The sequence below is a fragment of the Triplophysa rosa genome, linkage group LG25 (assembly GCF_024868665.1).
Source record: "Triplophysa rosa linkage group LG25, Trosa_1v2, whole genome shotgun sequence".
Lineage (NCBI taxonomy): Eukaryota > Metazoa > Chordata > Actinopteri > Cypriniformes > Nemacheilidae > Triplophysa > Triplophysa rosa.
The window spans coordinates 10,194,599-10,214,002 of NC_079914.1; the positions used below are offsets into that span (position 1 = coordinate 10,194,599).

The following is a 19,404-nucleotide window of genomic DNA, read 5'->3' on the forward strand; positions in this document are numbered from 1 at the left end:
CTGAGGTCTACGTGAACCCAGTCTTTCTTCCAGTATCAAGGACACACTTGCGTTGAAGTCGAGGCAGTTTCTTTGTATCATATGTGTAAATGTTACAGAATGGATTGTCAAATCTACACAGACCCAGACATGTAACCATATCCATCGCTCACACAGTTGTGTGCGTCACAAAGCTGTGCCCCTCAATAGCATAGAATGACAAAATGTTAGTCTATTTACATCAGCATTTCCATATCTCTACAAACCGCATTTGTTCAGACCCTTAAAATAAATGAACTCCTGGTTTTTGTGGCATTTGCTCAACGTATCCTCAACTTTTTTTGATGACTGGAAAGCTAAATCAAAGGTGAACATTGAATGGCAAACAACCCTGCAAACTGCATGCAAAAAGAAAATCACACTTGTAGCTTGGGTTCTCGATGTTGATATTTATTAACAAACCTTTAACAAAGGTATTTTCTTGAAAAGCATTACAATAAAAAGTAAGGGTTTAGGAAGAAAATTATAAATTTGGTCTCTAAAATCAAAAGCGAAAACTAAAAGTGCGCATTTGGCACCCATACAAATACATAACCGACGACTAAATTGGAAAGCACGATGTGGGATGAAGGGACTCACAGCAAGGCAAAAGATTATTATGCATTTCTGTCGATCCTGACGTCGATCTCTCGTCCGTTGAGTCGGTAGCCGTTCATGGTACGGCAGGCCCTTTCTGCGGTCTCGGGGCTGTCGAAACGTACCACACCACAGCCCTTGGATTTGCCGTTCTCCATCTTGATATCAGCATACTGCACCATCCCTGAGAAAACAGACACCATTGATATTAATGCAGGTCAGTGGCAAGAATAAAGCCAGACATTAATTTGAGGTTGATCATATTAGTTCAAATAGCCATGCAGCTATCAGTTAGCATTAACATTCTTACCACATGAGTTGAAGGTATCTTTCAACATCTTCCAGGAGAAATCAAAGGGCAGCTAAAAAACAAAGCATAAAATCAGTTATGACAAGGCAAAGATTAAGAAAAAAAAAAAACTACAAAAAGAGATCAACTGCTTACATTTCTGACAAAGATCTGACAGCCTTTCCTAGCATTGGGCCCACCAGCCCCTGGTCCCCCTTGTCCAGAACCGCTGAAGGGTGCACCGAAGTTCCCACGATCCATTTCGGCAGGTCTGTCAAACTGGTTTCCGACACCCCCAGAGCCCATTCGATCCAGACTGGAACCCATGCGGTCCAGGCCTGAAGAAGGAAAGCGGTCCATGCCTCCAGTGCCTATACGGTCTAAGTTGGTTCCCATTCGATCCAGGCCTGCATTCATCCTGTCCATACCCATAGGTGATGCGAAGTCCATCCCACCGCTCATACGGTCTAAGCTGGACGAGCCCAGGCGATCAAACCCAGTTGGGCCGAGGCTGGACCCCATGCGGTCGAGGCCTGATCCCAATCTGTCCATGCTGGGGCCCAGCCGATCCATGCCCGTGCCCATCCGGTCAAAACCGGTACCAAGCCTGTCCAGATCGGAAACGCGATCCATTCCCATCCGGTCTAGGCTGCCCAAGCGGTCCATTCCACCGCTGAGCCGATCCATGCTGGGATTCATCCGATCCATTGCTATGGAATTTCCAGCTAGTCCAAAAAAAAAAAGAATAGTATTGTAAATAAAAACGACTGATATTGTAATGAATCGTTTATAGGTCACCAAGTTTCTATTCACGAACCCATTCCTCTATCAAAAGAGTCGCCGAAGTTGCTCCTGGACATAGCCATGTCGTTTCCTCTGCCACCAAAGTCTCTATCGAAACCACCACCCATGCCACGATCCATTTCTTTACAAAAACTCAATGATTAACACACCATACACTAAAGACAAAAAAAGTATAACACCAATGCTCAATAAATGCATTTACCGTTCATTCGTCCCATTCCAGAAGGCCCAAAACGATCCATATTGTTCATTCCACTGCCAAAGTTATCCATTCCTTCAAAATAAATGTACTTAATGTAAATCCAGGCTTTATTACAATACACAATGAATACAGTAACTGATAAACTTTAATGCTGTATGAAAACTACCGAGCTGAGCATGCACAATTCAATTATAACATGCGATTAATTTAGTAGTCTCTAGGAAGTCCAAATGCTCAAAAACGGAAAAAAATGATAGATGACATGACCAGAGGCAACATACCTCCCATTCTACCCATGCCACCAAATCCCATTCCATCCATTCCTATGAAAAATGAGTTGATGAACAGGGAGGGGAATGATGATCAGTGAGAGTAACAAGCTGAAACAATCCAAACAAGTTCAACAAGCAGCATGTTTTACCTCCTGGTCCCATGTTGCCCATTCCACCTCGGTTGAGTTGAGTAGCGTCGATGGGCTGACCACCAGGTCCCAGACCAAGGCCAATGCCACTTAGACCACCTGCATTTGTGGGAAAACACTTAGTTTGTTGCCATGTGGATGCAACCATCTTTTCGTAGATGTAAAATTTATATGCAACATGGATTTTTGCCAATCGTCTAATCCAAAGTATGCGTATAAGAGACTCAAATACGTGAATTGAACGCTTACGAGGAAGTGCAGGTGGACGCTCTGGAGGTCCAAAGTCACCTTTTGGTAGGGATTTCTCATCCTGGAAAAACAAAGAACGGAGTAAATGTGTAGACTCAATCATTTGTTTCTATACTGGAAATTTACTCAACTAAAGCAAATAACTTACCAGTTTGACATGCATGACCCTGTTGAAGAGGAGCTGTCCATTGAACATGGCTAACAAAGGTTAAGGAAGAATGTTTTCTACATAGTGCAGACAAACGAATGCATTAAAAATCCTCATGTAAATCAACTTCTCTGGGCCTTTCTAAAAGTTTTTGTGAAGGATACAGACTGCTTGCACAGCTTCAATGGGCATTTCAAACGAGACCGTTCCCATGCCTCTGCTCTTCCCATCCTTATCCTCAAGGATGTCAGCACGTACCACTACTCCAGCCATTCCGAACACCTCCTTCAACTTCTTCCATCCGACCTTGTAGTCCAGCTGGAAAGACAAGTGCCAATTGAATCGTTATGGGTCTTGTTACAATCTCCACCTCAATGCAGTTCATGTAAATACTCACATTGGCTACAAAAATGGTGCATCCGATTTTTCCAGCCTGAAGCCCGTGGATGATCTCGTTGGGGATGTTCGGGTTGTTCATGAGACTGGGAGGTATGTTGACCATTGGTGGACCTCCAGGCCCTGGGCCCATACCCATGCCCATTCCTCCACCCATGCCACCTCCCATTCCTCCACCCATACCTGGTGGTCCACCACCGCCACCACCTCCCTGGGCCCGATGAGCTTCACGCTGGGCAATCACTCCATCTGGATCCTTTAAAAATGGACAAGTTTGTTTATTCCAAGTCACTGAATACTACTATAGCAGTAATAAAATGGGATCTTTTTACATAAACAAATGCATATAATTTGTTTTTACTAACCTCCTTAACTTTCAAAGGACGGCCATTCATGACATGTTTGTTGACTTTCTCCACAGCCTTTTTCATGAGCTCTTCAGTTCTGAACTCAACCACCCTGTAGCATTAGAAGAACATTAGCAAAAGTTATGCTAAAGAAACCGGAATCTATGAGAAACTGTTGACAATACTTACGCGCAACCCTTTGGTCATTCAGCACGCCAGCCAGGACAAAAATACAAAATGGGAACAAAATTGAATATTAGACAAAATCCACAAGACATTTAGTAACAAATGAGGAAATCATGATTATGAAGATACTATTCAATACATCTATGTGGTGTCCATATACTTCAATACAACTACATCAGATTACATCAAAGATTGTGGGCTCAAACTCAAAATGGTTCATCACGATTAATTCTGATCTCGATTAATTGACGACCAGAATTCACAAACCGGCCTTCAGTTCCAATTACACCAAGTTCTGATGTTCCATAGCATGTTTAGTTATTGAACACCACTCACTAGACTCTGGAAGAGCATTACAGACACACGGAAAACAGCGTAACTATGTAGCTGCAAAACAACCCCAGTGGTTCCACTCAGAACCACAGTCGGCGTCCATTTTTGTTTCCACCCAAGACGACACATTTTGAACTCTCAATCCCAGTCCTGAACATCCCACATTAAAAGCAGAGTAAATTTGAAAAACTCAAGCGGACAAATGGAGTTGCGTCTCTTGCACTTACCCTTGACTTGCCTTCCGCGTCCATTAAGTGTTCCACGTACGTTACCTCACCCACTACAAATCAGATCCCAGACGACACACACCAAGGGAGAGAAGCCGAGAAAACAATTGGGGTTTAGAGCAGAAACAAACGGAACGGTGACACTGAGCTCGGTCTGTCAGTCCGGAGCCTTCCCCAGCACCTCAGCAGCACAAATTCTGGTACAGGTCTACAAGAAGCAAGCTTCCAACATGTTCAAGTGAAACTTCTTAAGTGGTCCCTGCTGGAAACCTCGAACATCCAATACTAACCAAAAGATGTACGACCTCATGAGCAATCGGAATTAAAAGCATCTCAACTAGGCCTCCTGTGGACATCGGAATGAAGTGGACAAAATGCATTTTTGTTGTTGGCAAGACTACCCAAACACAGTCGCCACACTAATCCAAACTGCTACTTGATGGTATGGAATAAAAATGGCTAATCCCAAAGGGGAAAAAAGGTACAAGTTTGACATTACAGCAACCGTAATATCATCCACTCGAAGTCAGCTTGGCTACCCAACGAATCACTTGGCATTGATACTCAATTTTAAGTGGACTAGATAAACCAGATCCTAAGAAAAATCCTGTTAGTCAAGGAATACTTGGAACTAGATTCGCATCAGAGACTGAAACCATTCAGGTCCGTTATCCACCAATAAATTTTGGTGAACTACCTAAAGAACCATCCTTCCATTCTCCAGCAAAAACTGTTGTCAAGAAGATAAAACAAGGACCATCTTAAGAAGCTGCTTTACTCTGTAGACCTGTACCCCCACAAATCAATAACACTTCCATTTAATGGTACAATCATGAAGATCGGGAGCAACAACATTCGCTCTTGCAAACCTAAAAAAGAAAATGCAATTTAATTCTACAAGCACAATTTCCACATGAAACGACTGATGAAAATCCCCATGCTTACAAATCATTGGGCATGGTGGCATCCTTCAGGTAAGAAGATACTACAAAGTTTACATCATAAAGAGGATCTTGTAAATAGGAATATACATAACTACATACAGGCTCAAGATGTGACCACTTGATACTTCTAAAACACTAACTAACAAGGGTTAGTGTTAAAACTGTCTCCAAAAGCCAATGCCAATACATGGCACCAAATTCAAAATAAGTGGATAGTACTCTGTACTAAAGATAAAGAGCTTTGATGTGCAATTGGCACATTGACTCCAGTCACGAAGGAGCATTTTTGTGCCCAAATGGGCACAGTACAAATGTGAAACCACATGTTATTACTTTCGCCTTAACAGTGGCAAAGAAAACAATTTTTTATGTCAAACAGCCTTTTTCCTCAAGACAACTTCCCCATGATGGGATATTTATCCTCTTGCCTACATACATCACTTCTAAAACCAGCTCGTGACCACCTTCAAGATCCGTAACTAAACAAAGGGGCCCTAAGAATCGATCCTAAGCAAAGACTGACGCAAAACCTTACCTTTTTCCTTCATGAGATCCTTCAGCGTTTGCCATTTAACATCATAAGGTATGTTGCTGACAAACACGCGGTATCTTTTGTTCGGGTTCCCGTAAGGCTCAAATCGCCCCCCGCCACCGCCGCGTTTCGGGGGCCTCTCCTTCCTGGACTCGTGGTTGGATTTGCCATTCACTGCATTCCTTTAAAATAAAAACAGATGAAATATAATACAAATAAAACACGAGTTATATGTTATTCTACAACAACATATCCATCTGGAGTAGTGAAACATTAAAGTACGGCAAGGCTGCATTGCTTTAGTATGCTAACATGCTAAAGCTAATCGGCTAACAAAGGAACCGCAGGTAACGCAGTATGTTAAGTCGTAAGAATGATATAATATGCCCTGTATGGGTTATATTGCGTAAAATATTAAAACTATGTGCATAAACTGCTGTTTAGTTTAAAATCCATCGGATTTTAAATTCAACGCGATTTTCTTACATTTTCATGACCTAACGTTACATGCACCGAACCACATTTCCACAGACGAGCACTGATTTTCTGCAAGATAATCATGAAAGATAAAAAAATATTCTTCAAAACGTATTTGGTAACGTTGCATATATAACGTTACCAAGAAAAACATAGAAAACGTAACGTTAACGGTATTAATGTGTAACATTACCCTTGGCCTGGTTTCTCTGGTTTAGCCTCAGTCGACATTTTGCCTTCGGACATTGTGTCTTTTTCTCCCTTCTTCAGATAAAACTTCTCCGACCCAGTCGTTCGACTTGGTCTATATGAAGATGAAAACGAAGTTAACGTCGAAAAATATCGAGGACTGAGGGTCGGTTGTGATTTTCTTCCTTGTTAGCGTTTGATGTAACGTTACGTGCTCGCCTGTTGCCGGGTGAAATGGCGACGACGCAGCTCTAGCGAAATTGATATTTGAAGAGAAGAGGGGCGTGATGGGAAATGACGTGACGCAATCACGCTTAAATCGCTGAGCGACGTGAAAATGGACGTAAAACCAATGAAGAGTTTATTTTATTTTATTTGAAGAGTTCATTTACAAAAACAGCTGTTCAAAAATAAAGTTGTTTTTCTCGTGTTTTATTGTGTTAGTTAGCTGTATTTTGTGAGTTACAGCTAACAAAACAAAACCCAACTGCATTTTGCTTGATATTAATTGGAATGCACGAATAAAAAAACATGATTTTAGTGAGGTTTTTTTTTAAACAGTTATCTGTTTTTGAAAATAAACTCGTCATCTGTTAATTCTATTTGTCAAATTTCACAAGATACTCAAAATACATTTTCTCTGTTGTTTTTACAATTTAAGAATTGTGTTTTCACCATTCAATGCACCACTAATAGAAAAGCGTTTAAAACTGTGCATCTAAATGCTCAATTTGTAAAATTATTGAATATTTTAAATTGAAATTTTTCTCTTGGTATACATTTTGTTTTTTTCCGTTTTTGCCTTGCTACCCCAGCTGTAAGATGTATGTTGTTCTGTTTCTTTAAGCAAAATAAAAAAAATAACATTTGAAAAAATAACATCAAGTACTAACGATAATTTAATTCGTAAAGAGAAAGGGAGGCAATTCTTTCATTCTGATTTTAGCCTGTAAGATTGTTATATCAATATTTTCTATTTTAGTATCCTAAGCTTCAGCTTTAAAAGGTCATGCTGTTTACTAAATGACTTTGAACTTTTGGAAATAAAAACGTACAATTTCACAAATCCAGAGCATCGTTTTTAATTTGCTTTGCACACTTTTCTTGGCCGGTTTCAAGCACCAACATATTTTGGTGAGGACATTACAAACACCATTCGTTTAGCCACTGCACAACATAAACATTGTAGTATCTCAACTGTTTTGAGTGATAAAGCCCCTGTGCCTGATGAATAAACTAAATAAAAATAGCTAAATGATACATACAGTATGAATACATTAAAACACACTGGTAAAATTAGAAATATTGAAACTGAACAACAAACTATGTATACATTAAGTTTATCCAGACAAAGAGACTGCTTTCAAATATAAACATCTCTCTTCAACAAAAACAGCAAAAAAACTTGAATCCTCTCAAAAATCTAAAATGGAAACATTTCCATCCTACATTTCTGAAAGCGTCATTTATTTAAATAAAAAATAAAGCATGCATTTGAACAGGTTTCGTTTGGACAGGTTTACTTCTATGAACAACATCATTTAAACAGCTGAGCTGCTCTAGCAGGGTTGCATATTATAGCCAGCTCATCCACATCCACTGCAAATTGACCAATAATAAAAAAACAATATTGAGTTAAAAAATGAGTTCAACATTGTCCCTCTCCTCCTATAATTCTGAAATCCTTCATATGCAACAACATCTACATCTATGTTAATATCATACATGTATTGTTAAGGTTATAGGTAAGAATTGCATTGTAATATTTTCGAAATTGCACGCTCGACATTGTAAAATAACCAGGAAATGACACAAAAAGGTGAAAAAAGCAGGTGGAAGCGCAACAATGAGAGAGAGAGAGAGAGAGAGAGAGAGATTTCCTAAAGGTAGCGGTGAGCCTGCAAAGTTGCCCTTGTTGTTAATCCAAGACCACTAGGTTTGAGATCAGCACAAAAAGAGAAACTTTTTTTAAAACACTGAGCAATGAGAACCCCAAAACCAAATATTGAAATCACAACAAATAATGCCATTGTTATTTTGTATATCTATTGCACAACTTTCTCCCATACAAAAAGAATGTCGTCTTCAAAGAGAACCCATTTAGAGAGGAAAAACATCATTTTTTTCTCCACAATTTGCATTCAAGTTTTTTGATTAAATCAGGTCGGGTCGTGGATGAATTTGAAAACGTTTGCACATTTGAATTCCACCTACAGAAGCACCTTTTTGTTTGAAACTCATTTGTTAGCGGACTACGAGCATCAGGCCAATCGTGACAAAAGCAATCTGCGAATAATTCAGACATTCATGGGCCTGTTTGCTCCACACACAGAACCCTGGATCTAGAACACACAACACTTTTAAGAACAGAGACGTTTAGTCAGTGTATCTACACATTTACATTTGATACTAAAATTTACAATTAAAGAGTTTATCTGGACCTTCATATCATAGGTAGCTATATCACGAATAGAAACAGTTTCAATTCAGTTGTTTACTCACCCGTATGTCTGTCCAAACTGTTTTTATTTTTGGGGAACACAAAAGGAGAACCTTTGAACTCATGTCACTTATCCAAAAATATTTAATGTCTTCCAAAGCCATCTTTTTTTGTCACAACAGTCGTTGTATAGAAATCAGCACCGTAATGATTCTTCCTCAGTGTTCCTCAATAAAAACAACGTTTGGGTTTTAAGCAACATTGGAGGGAATAAATAACCAAATCTAAACATCTGTAGGTGAACTGTTCCTGTAACTATACAGGCAACATTTCTGCGGTTTTGGCGAACAGTGGCGGATGTGCAACTATTACACGACTGCATATACCAAATAATCATACTTTCAGACTTCATCAAAAGAAATGAAAAGCTCTAATAGTTGTCAATGTTTCCCATGTTATTCTTGCGCAGATGCACAGCTTGCCAGATACTTGATACCGTAGTGTCATTTATAGATGCGGAGGTTCATTACCATACAGGCGATAACGTTTAGCTTCACACGGTTACTTTTTCTTCTGTGGTTTGACCTTCTGCGTCTTCCACAAGGTAAATTGCTACAAAATCCCAAATACGCCATCTTCAGTCTCCACCATATGATACTGCCAAAACTGAATAACCAGCATACTGTAAAACATATACTGTAAACACAAACAGACATTCTTCTTGAAAAAAAGTAGTTTAAACGTGATCTGAGAAGATAATAAATCGTAGAGGTCAATGTATTTTTGATCCCGAAAGCATGTATCTACATTTGATCCGCTCACATCTAGGCTACGTTGTCGGAAAGGGCTACGACTTTTAGGAGCCTTGCATGCTGTTTGACGTTGTTTGGAGATCATTCGTATCGAAAAAGCAACTTCGGATCCACTTGCAAAATCTTCACGCTAAACAGTCGCCAGTTTGATGAGACTTTTTACATACAGTAGAAATTGTCATGCGTCTAAAGGTCAGCGTTATATTGCGCGTTCGGTTCGTCTACTGCCTGTATTTCTCGCTCCGGGCGAGCTTGAACGGCAAGATCGCCGAATGGTCGCAGAAATGATCCACTTTCATGGCCCTGTATTACTCATGTCAAAGCTTATAGCGTTCTCGTTTTACATAGTGTGTATATAGTCATACATCAAAATCATACAGGTGCTGTATCGGCAAGGTTGCCAGGTACTTACGGTATTCTTACCGATACCGTGTCGGGGGGGGGGTATTAGGTGGAAAGTACTTGAAGGTAGATGAGTAGAAAAACTGTACGTCGAAAATTAAAGAAAGGTTTGGTTTAAAGCTTCAGCAGCTGTGTGTACTTGAGTCAAAATCCCTCACTGCTGTGCTCAAAGGAATTGTCTATACACCGAAGTTAGATTTCTGATTGTTTAAAATACGATGCATACAGAATGGTACGGGGTCTGTTCAAGCCCCAAATAAATAAAGGTTTCTTTAAACAAAACACTCAAAAAAAACAACAACAACATGAAAAGAGACTGTTGAAAAAAATGAAGTGCTCACATATTTAGATAAAAAGGATTAAATAGAAAATAATGCATCCAAAGGTGCCGCGGCTCTAGCTGACAACATCGCATAGAGAACCTGTAGCACGCTAATATACCGCCACGCTCTGGCCCGTTCCCCTGCATCACGTCTCTCATACTATGGTCTCGTCTGCCGTCTTTTTCAGCAGCTTGGTGGAGAGCAAGGAATGCTGGGTAGAGTGCGCACCCTTGGTGTCGGGAATGAGCAAGCGGACTTTCTGATTGGTTCGTCTCCACTCGGAGTACAACTGACAGTGGTAGCGGAATGAGACCTGCAAGACAGAGACGACATTTTGGTTTAAAGGCCAAATGTTGAAGGTGAAGTTTTGAACAAAACTTATATTTCACAGCTTAAATAAAAACTAAGTGAATAATATCTTGATAATATAGAAGTGTAATAGAATAGTAATAATATGATCTATTATCTTGGCCTGAATATATTAAAATCAGCTAAATGAATGGTACTAGGGCTGTCAAACAATTAATCGCAAAAATAAATAAAACAAGTTTATTTACATAATATATGTCTGTGTACTGTGCATAATAATTTTGTATCTTTTTTGTATAAACAAATACACATACATGTATATTTAGGAAATATAAATCATTAAGGAAATTTACCAATCATTTAAATGATATATAAATGTTTTTCTTTATAAATACAAAATTAATATGCACAGTACACAGACACAGACACATATTATGTAAAGTTTACACAAACTTTTATTCTGTTGGACAGCCCTTAAAGGTACTACAACAAAAATTATAAATAAAACTCCATAAATTCAATAATATTTTTATGAATATTATTATAAAAATATTATATATACATATTTGATATATATTATATATAAAATATGATATAATAAAACATTACATTATTGTTAAAAAACAAGTACTTTAATACTGTGGAAATTAGACTTCTTTGCATAATAGAAATAAGATTTCTAGGCATTTAAGGCAAAATATGCCTCTAATGTGTCGATCTTTTATTCAAATTGTTGTCATGGAATGTACAGTACCAAAGTCCAGAGGACGTATATGGTGAAGAGTGCGATGGTCAGGGCGATGAGGCCGACTGCCTCCAGGCGACTATTGAAGTGTAGGTGGTCCTGTGCACCCCGCAGACAAAGCCAGCCCGAGATGGCTGCCAGGGGCGTTATAAAAAGGAAGCACACCATGTCACAAAAGAGGGTCCGCTTCTCGTTCCGAGGGCCCGGATCCCTTAGCCACTGAAGAATAAAGCACCGTAGGTAACGTACAATCCATTAAAATAGAAAATGCAGATTCGTAACGTATTTTTCCCAAAAAAGCATTGATCTCTGTTACCTCTGTAAGCGGCCGCGGCCGTCGCTCGATGGTAAACTCGGTGTGGCACAGTTCACAGTAGCTGGTGTTAGAAGAGGACAGCCACTTCTCCAAGCAGCTTTTGTGTACCGTGCCCAACGTTCCGGTGCAGTCGCACGGGGACAGAAGCCCCTCGCTGTTGCACATGTCCTGACCCTCATGGCAGATCCGACAAATCGGTCGATCACTTACAAAGAGAGAAGGAATACCTTAGACCACAATACCTTACCTTAGACCACAGCCATGTCTGATAATGATCTCAGAGATCATGTGATCATTAAATCGCACAATAAAAGCTATGAGCGTTAATACAAAAGCACCAATAGCAGAGCCAACCAGCTACTGCTATGTTTTTATTATTGGTTTAAATCCGTCTCAGAAACGAAACTGACAACAACGGGATCTGCTTACCTCTGCGTGCCGAGGGCTTTGATAACAGTAGACAGTAAACGTCCATCCTTGGCCGTGACCTGGGTGACATACTGAGCCCGACGGCTATCATCTTCCTCCACAGTTTTGGACAGGGCAGTGTTGCCAGTGCAGTCACACAGGGAGCCTGGGAGGTGGCAACACTCCCCTGTGGTCATTTTGGGGTCGTCCAGGAGGGCGGGGGGGGGATTTTAGGGAGCAGCCTCGCTCCCACACCTTATGTCAGATAGACCCTAGTACTGCTGAGAAAAACACAATGAATCAATGAATCAGTGGAGAATAGCATAAACGTTCAATAACTTGCTACATAATGTTTCGTATTAAAGGAAAGTTAATCCAAAAATGAAAATTCTGTTTATTTTCTTGCCTCGTCATTCTATACACGTATGACTGAGATGTCCTAAAAGATATCCTAGCTGCTCTGTTGTATACAATGAGAGTGAACGGGGACGGACAATGGAAAAAGTCCATATGACTTTATTATATGCATTATAAATCTTCTAAAGCCGCATGCTTTATTTGTGTGAGCGATACATTAAAATGTAAGTTAATTGAAAATATTCTCATCTAGCCCAGAGTTAAGACACATCACACCAGGCCTCACATCATTTTGGATGAAACATTCTTTTAACATAATATACATACACATGAGAAATAGGAGATAGGGATTCTGTCATTTTCACCCTCATGTCATTCCAGACTCATCTATAACGCTTTCTTCCGAGAAACGCACAAGAAGATATATGGAGAAATGTCAATACAATGGAAGTCAATGGGGTCCAATGATGTTTGGTTACCAGCATTCTTCAAAATATATTCTTTTGTGTTCTGCAGAAGAAAGAAAGCCATACAGCTTTGGAATGACATTACGGGGATAAATGATGAAGAATGTTCATTTCTAGGTAGCTTTCCCTTCAAGTAAGGTTTTTTGATAGTCAAATGCCTTCTGTCATTGACTCTGTTTTTTAAGCCCTTATGTCACACATCTGTTGAAACTTGTAAACTATGAAATGACCCAATGATCAAAACATCATCCAAGAGCAACCAAAATACAACATTCACATCAGCATATTGATCTAGAATGGATTGTGAAGGCTATCACATAATCTCCAGCGCTGCCATTTAACATTAAATCCATCTAGACATTAAATAAAGTGTTAAAGTAACCACCACATTTAACCAGCTGATCGGAATGTATCAGATCTGATCTATCAAACTGTCGGACTCCTATCTAGGGTGGGCCTTTGGCACAACGTAAAACGTACATTTAAACCCATTTTCACTGATAAAGCGTTAATACGTCGCGTATTTATAACTATTAACGTAAAGCGAATTAATAACGATTCACTGTGTACGAAGACACATTCAGAGCTAAATGTGAATGAATATAGATACATTTGGCTGCTAGTTGACGTTACATTAGCCATGTAGCAAAATATGGCATCAAAGCCTGGGATTATAGATTAAAACGTTTATTCTTACCTTCTGACCCGCCATGCTGAGATGTTGCCGTCGAGGGGGGATAACGTCTAAATGCGGCGTCTGTCTGTAAACGATAGAGTAAAAACGCGACCGTTGTTAGGGTTTGATTCCTGCAACAGACGACTCGACTCGGCCTCCTACCGACGTCTCCGATTAGCGCTGCGTACGCTGAGAGCGTAGAGGGCGTGTTGCCGCTCGCGACGCTGCTTCGGAATTTGCGTAAACGGCTTCGTGAATGACCGTTAGCCGGAAAGTGTCTATTGTTATTATTTTTAAGGTTTGTTCGTTCGTGTAGGTTGGTTTTGTGTATTGTCTTGTAAAAAAGTCGATTATTTAGGGAATTATTCGCTTACTTGAAATTTTTTTACTTGTATTTTTATTTGGTGACTAACGTTCAATTAAAATGAATATTTTTGGTTTAGATAAATAATATATATTTTATGAATAGTTTTTTAAAATACTACAGTAAGTTTAAAATATACATGTATGTTATGGTCAGCACCACGTTGTATTGGCTGAACTACAGAAACTCAATATTTCACATTAAATACCTCATATGATATAACCACAGAATCTGTGGGATGCTGTTGGTTACAAAAAATAATTTTGACACCACTTGGTTAGTAAAAAAAAACAATGTCCGTTATGCACTTTCAATGCAAGTCTATGGGGCAAGAGTACAAACGTTGCTCCATAGACTTCCAGCATAACCACATTTCTGAAAACACTATTTTTATAGATTCAAGTCCAAATCTTTTCCTGTTTTAAACTATAGAACATCACAAATATTGTTGATATAGCTTGACTCCATCAAAGCATAATCTCCCCAAAACTTGTTTCATGGAAACCAAACAGAGGCCATGACACTTACTCATGGTACAGATTTAGACATACTTGTGACATACCATATTGTGTAATATCAAGACAACAAAAAAGAACAGTTGTTCCAATTGTGACAGCAATTTGGTTTATTTTCCATTTTCATGTAACCTGATAAAAGACAAAACAGCTGTTCATGGGTGTGAAATGTCACATGACCACACTTGAAAAAAGGCATCTTAATCACAGTATGGGAAAACATAAGGCATTTCCAAACTATCCATACAATTTATCACTTTGAACTAACCCAATGATAAAGTGATTACAGACCATTGAGACATTTAACCATCTAAAACACTGCGAGCCATTGCATGCCCCCACTGAAGAGCTATAATACCTTATTTGAATAATTTGTCTATTTTTCATGAAATGTTTATTAGATGCATTCTCATAACTGCTATATGTGGCAATCTGAATGCACTAATCAAATTGCGCACACACGCCTTCAGCCTTGAAATATTGCAGAAGAGGGCCGAGGGTGTGAAGCGTGAAATGTTTAACTATCTGAAATAAAGATAGCAGCCCTCCTTTGGTATCTGTATGATCCAGACGAGATAAATTCGCCCGCAGGCTTTTCTGTGAAACTTGCCTCCTCAAGCCCAAGTCACGGGCCCCCCCTCCGGGATCTGGCTTAACAGAGGGCTGGCGTTTAGTGCGGACCCCAGAGATCAACCATCAGAGTGGCCGGAAGCCTAGGACACACTGATCCCTCACCATCCCTTTTTCGTGGGAGCGGATCACACGATCAGCGCTCAAATAATCACTTCCGAGGAAAAGACTTTTGCAGAGCAAATGTGAAATCAGAAGGTGGATAATAGTGAAGAAATAAAAAGACAGACAAACAAACTAACAAGTAACCCCCCCCCACCATCTGTAAAAAGAAAAAGGAATGTTACTAGAAATTCACACTTCTAAGGGACGTCTAGTATTAGCGTGGAAATCACAATGACAAAAAAAAGATTCGGGAAAGAGCTGTAGCCATAGCACAACACACAGCAGCAAAGCCGAGATAAATATGGGGAACAGAAGAGATAGCCCAAGGTGAGGATGGGTGTTGGGAGAAGTGGGGTCACAGATTCTGACAGCACTGAAATCTGTTGCCCTTTAACCCGTCGGTAGTGGGCGGCACGCTGATGTCCACTACGTTGTTGCCGGGGGATTCGTCATGCACCGACCTGTCGGCTATTTGCTTTTGTGATACAATCCGATAGATTTCTGTAAAATAAATTTTAGGTTGAGAGGTTGAAGACGTTTGACAAACAATCAATGCACTGAAAGGAACAATTGAGCAAAAACCAAAAATAGTCATATTGAGCCGTACAGTGACAAAAATGTTTATCATCATCGACTAACCGAAAACAAACCACACGCACCTGTGAGTATATTTTTGAAAGCCTCCTCAACATTCGTGGAATCCAAAGCTGATGTTTCAATAAATGAGAGACTGTTCTTCTCTGAAAGACAAAAGATAAGACATTTTTAGACCTTAAATCATCTTTTTTTGTCCAATCCAACACCACAAACATGCAAATGGAGATGCTGACCTGCGAAAGCTCTGGCCTCATCAGTTGGAACGGCCCTGAGGTGCCTCAGATCGCTCTTGTTGCCCACCAGCATGATGACGATGTTGTTATCCGCATGATCCCGCAGCTCCTTCAGCCAGCGTTCGACGTTCTCATATGTCAAATGTTTTGCAATGTCATAAACCAGAAGAGCTCCAACTGCCCCCCGGTAGTACCTGTATACAGACATTTCACATGAAATTCATACTTTGAAATCTGATTTCAAACATTTATGGATAGCTGTTAATATTGAATTATAATTCAGAAATGAATTTACAATATACTGGGTAAAATTAAAGCAATTTATTATATGATTATTATAAATTATTACGCTAAATATTTGTAATTAGGAATAAATTATGAAGGATTAGTTAGTAGTAATCTACAAATCGAGGTTGTCAAATCACAAAGCATTTTCAAACCCTTAATGGTGTTGTCAGCGGTTCATGTACTCACGCTGATGTGATGGCTCTGTAACGTTCCTGTCCTGCTGTATCCCAGATCTGAGCTTTTATGGTCTTGCCGTCTACCTGGATGCTGCGGGTCGCAAATTCCACACCGATGGTGCTCTTGCTCTCCAGATTGAACTCATTCCGAGTGAAGCGGGACAACAGATTACTCTTTCCCACTCCGGAGTCGCCAATGAGCACCACTATAACCGAGATAAACACAGAAACGTTAGGCTGTTATTATCATTTTGGAGAATCAGTAAGCCACTTTCATGCTATAAAACCATTTTCATAGGAAAAATGTAGCTATCACCATATGGATTAAAAATAAGGCAAAGAATGTTAGATTTTTAGTTGGTTTACTTTAAAGCTGATAGGCAACGTTTGCACCCCAAGCATAGACATTGTCATAATTCGAAAGCTAGAAACAAAAGATGAGTTAGGCAGCCGTCTGGTTGCTTCTTCATGAAGATGTCAAAGAGATGAGAGAAGAGCAATTTAAAGCTGTACACACACACACACACACACACACACACACACACACGTCTGATTTACCATCTCCGTGGGGACAGTCCATAGGCGTAATGTTTTTTTATACTGTACAAACTGTATATTTTATCCCTACCCCTAAACCTAAAGATCATAGAAAACGTTTTGCATTTTTAGATTTTTAAAAAATATTGTTCTGTACAATTTATAAGCTTTTTTGCCCATGGGGACCTCAATTTTGGTCCCCACAGGGACATGAGTCCCCATGTGTTGGTGTGCATTCAGGTTTAGGTCCCCACCGGGATATAAAAACATGTCCGTCCACACGCGCACGCACACGCACACGCACACGCACACACACACACACACACACACACACACGCACACAGTCATGTTCCCCTTCTCCATCTGCTGCAAGACACCATAACAACTGAATGACATAATAGGTCAAATAAAGAACCAGAAGTCCAAAGAAAATATAAATTAGCTCATACTGTGTCAATTCCAACGCAGTCAGCATTCATATTCTTTAGATGAAACCTAAAGTGATCGACAAAACGTTTAAGATCAACTGGGGAACTAAAATGGAACATGTTAAAGGGACAGTTCACCCAAAAATGTTAACTATTTTGTCTTTACCCTCATGTCATGTCAGGTCTGTATGATTTTCTTCTGCAGAAGACAAAATAAGATATTTTGAAGAACGTTGGTAAGCAAACTACATTGATTTCCATTGCATAGACACAAAACAACTGAGGCATTCCTCAAAATATATTTTGTGTTCAGCAGAAGGCAGAGAATAAATGACTGGATTTTTATTTTTGGAGAAATTAACACATCAGTTAACAAGAAATCTCAAAAACAACCAATGTGGCACACAAGTAAAACTTCAAAAACAAGCAGTTTGTGGTTTTCTCACCCACCCAAAAAGTAGCAAACACATTCTGGTGTAAAAACAGGAACCTATTATGAGGATGGACAGATTTAAACCCATTGTTTAGTTTTCCAAAATGAAAAAAATCTCCAACATGCCTCCAATAGTTAGTTTTTACAAAGAAGTAAGCCACATTTTAATCGAAGGCTAAGTATAGGAATGCAAGACGTGACGTCATGGTCATCCAAAGAAAGACGTCATCAAACATGTCCTCACTGAGTTCATCTGTCAGCTTCATGATTAAACAAAACAACCTGTTGTAAAAACGGCCTAACCTCTCAAAAAATGCTTACAGTTGCAAGCTTATGAACAAATGATCGTTTAAACAAAGAAACGACTCTTGTATTACAAACGACAAAAAAAGTTTTATATGGCCTAACAACTAAACCACAAATAGCATTGAGCAACACATCTCTAAACGATCAGAAATGTGTTTGCTGACGTTGTTGGTTTATTAATAAAACATACTTAAAATTTGAACTGAACATATCTTACGAGTCCTTTTGCTATTTTGATAACAAAACCAACTACAGTAACTTACGTAGTTTACTTTAACGTTAGCTTTCTCTCCAAGCTAACTAGCTGCAGCCACCACTAGCTAAACGATTTACATCATGATTTATTAAGTATCCTCAAACGTCAATCTATAAACCCGCTATGCAAATATAATAAATGTCAAGATTGAACCCTTAATTAATCGAAACTCGAATTTTTCGTTCACCCATAACAGTGCACTAGCATTCCAACTTAACCAGCTAGCCACAGTCATCAAGAAACTTGTTGTTTCGTTGAAAATAAAGGTAAGAGTTTGGGATTTATATATTCGTTCGACACTACATACATCACTGACCTTTAAATAAATAATCGTATTCGTCGTCACGGGTCCCCATGGCTGGTTTACCGCACAAAAATGTTGCCGTTGGGCGAAGGATATCTCTCGATTCCCACCGACAGGAAGGAAACTCGCTCGAGTCGCTCGGCCTCGACACTTGGATGCGCGTGCACGTAGATCTCCACCAATTAAAACCCGGATTCCTTTCAACGCAACGGCAAATCGACGAATCATCAACTTTGATCCAAGACCTCAGAGAAAAGGATGACATTTCATGAATAAAGAATAATTTGCCCTTCGTGGCAATATTGGTAAATTCTTTGAATATCACATGACAGTAATTCCCTTTGCAGTATTTAAATGATTTTACTGGTGGTATTTTTTGTAAACAAGACAAGACAAAGTTATCAACATCATCACTTTTCCCTTATGAATGTTTAAATAAAACCTGTAAAAGACATACATTTGAAAGGTTTTAAATGACACATAAGTGTACAAAAGAACATCGAAATATATGCTGCTATTGAATAGACTACGTATAATATCGTTTAGTAGGCCTGTCAATTTGTAGTAAAAATTGTAAAATGTCTTCTTTTTTCGTACAGCATTGAATTTCAGTTAACG

The 19,404-nt window shown here is 39.3% G+C and overlaps 3 protein-coding genes across 6 annotated transcripts; all 3 read right to left on the reverse strand.

Moving 5' to 3' along the window:
- Nucleotides 1-408: 408 nt before the first annotated feature.
- On the reverse strand, nt 409-6,616 carry hnrnpm (heterogeneous nuclear ribonucleoprotein M). 2 transcript variants are annotated; one of them, XM_057325215.1, is made up of 16 exons: nt 6,364-6,616; nt 5,697-5,875; nt 4,218-4,270; nt 3,661-3,668; nt 3,490-3,583; nt 3,126-3,380; nt 2,893-3,046; nt 2,729-2,778; nt 2,581-2,641; nt 2,332-2,430; nt 2,192-2,233; nt 1,911-1,982; nt 1,722-1,829; nt 1,061-1,629; nt 926-977; nt 409-799 (listed from the first exon to the last, which is right to left on the reverse strand). In XM_057325215.1, the coding sequence occupies exons 1-16, from the start codon at nt 6,414-6,416 to the stop codon at nt 636-638; spliced, it is 2,013 nt and encodes a 670-aa protein (XP_057181198.1). In that variant the 5' UTR covers nt 6,417-6,616; the 3' UTR covers nt 409-635. The 2 variants fall into 2 exon arrangements, with proteins under 2 accessions (XP_057181198.1, XP_057181197.1); XM_057325214.1 differs by lacking the exons at nt 2,192-2,233; nt 4,218-4,270; nt 5,697-5,875; nt 6,364-6,616 and having other exon boundaries at nt 3,661-4,143.
- A 681-nt stretch (nt 6,617-7,297) lies between these two features.
- Nucleotides 7,298-13,791, reverse strand: marchf2 (membrane-associated ring finger (C3HC4) 2). 2 transcript variants are annotated; one of them, XM_057325040.1, is made up of 5 exons: nt 13,636-13,791; nt 12,136-12,392; nt 11,707-11,911; nt 11,400-11,609; nt 7,298-10,649 (listed from the first exon to the last, which is right to left on the reverse strand). In XM_057325040.1, the coding sequence occupies exons 2-5, from the start codon at nt 12,309-12,311 to the stop codon at nt 10,491-10,493; spliced, it is 750 nt and encodes a 249-aa protein (XP_057181023.1). In that variant the 5' UTR covers nt 12,312-12,392; nt 13,636-13,791; the 3' UTR covers nt 7,298-10,490. The 2 variants fall into 2 exon arrangements, with proteins under 2 accessions (XP_057181023.1, XP_057181022.1); XM_057325039.1 differs by having other exon boundaries at nt 7,299-10,649; nt 12,136-12,395.
- Nucleotides 13,792-14,582: 791 nt separating this feature from the next.
- On the reverse strand, nt 14,583-18,933 carry rab11ba (RAB11B, member RAS oncogene family, a). 2 transcript variants are annotated; one of them, XM_057325043.1, is made up of 6 exons: nt 18,799-18,900; nt 17,509-17,554; nt 16,533-16,728; nt 16,059-16,252; nt 15,888-15,968; nt 14,583-15,729 (listed from the first exon to the last, which is right to left on the reverse strand). In XM_057325043.1, coding segments are annotated over exons 2-6 (618 nt in total). In that variant the 5' UTR covers nt 17,510-17,554; nt 18,799-18,900; the 3' UTR covers nt 14,583-15,583. The 2 variants fall into 2 exon arrangements, with proteins under 2 accessions (XP_057181026.1, XP_057181025.1); XM_057325042.1 differs by lacking the exon at nt 17,509-17,554 and having other exon boundaries at nt 18,799-18,933.
- Between the last annotated feature and the right edge of the window lie 471 nt (nt 18,934-19,404).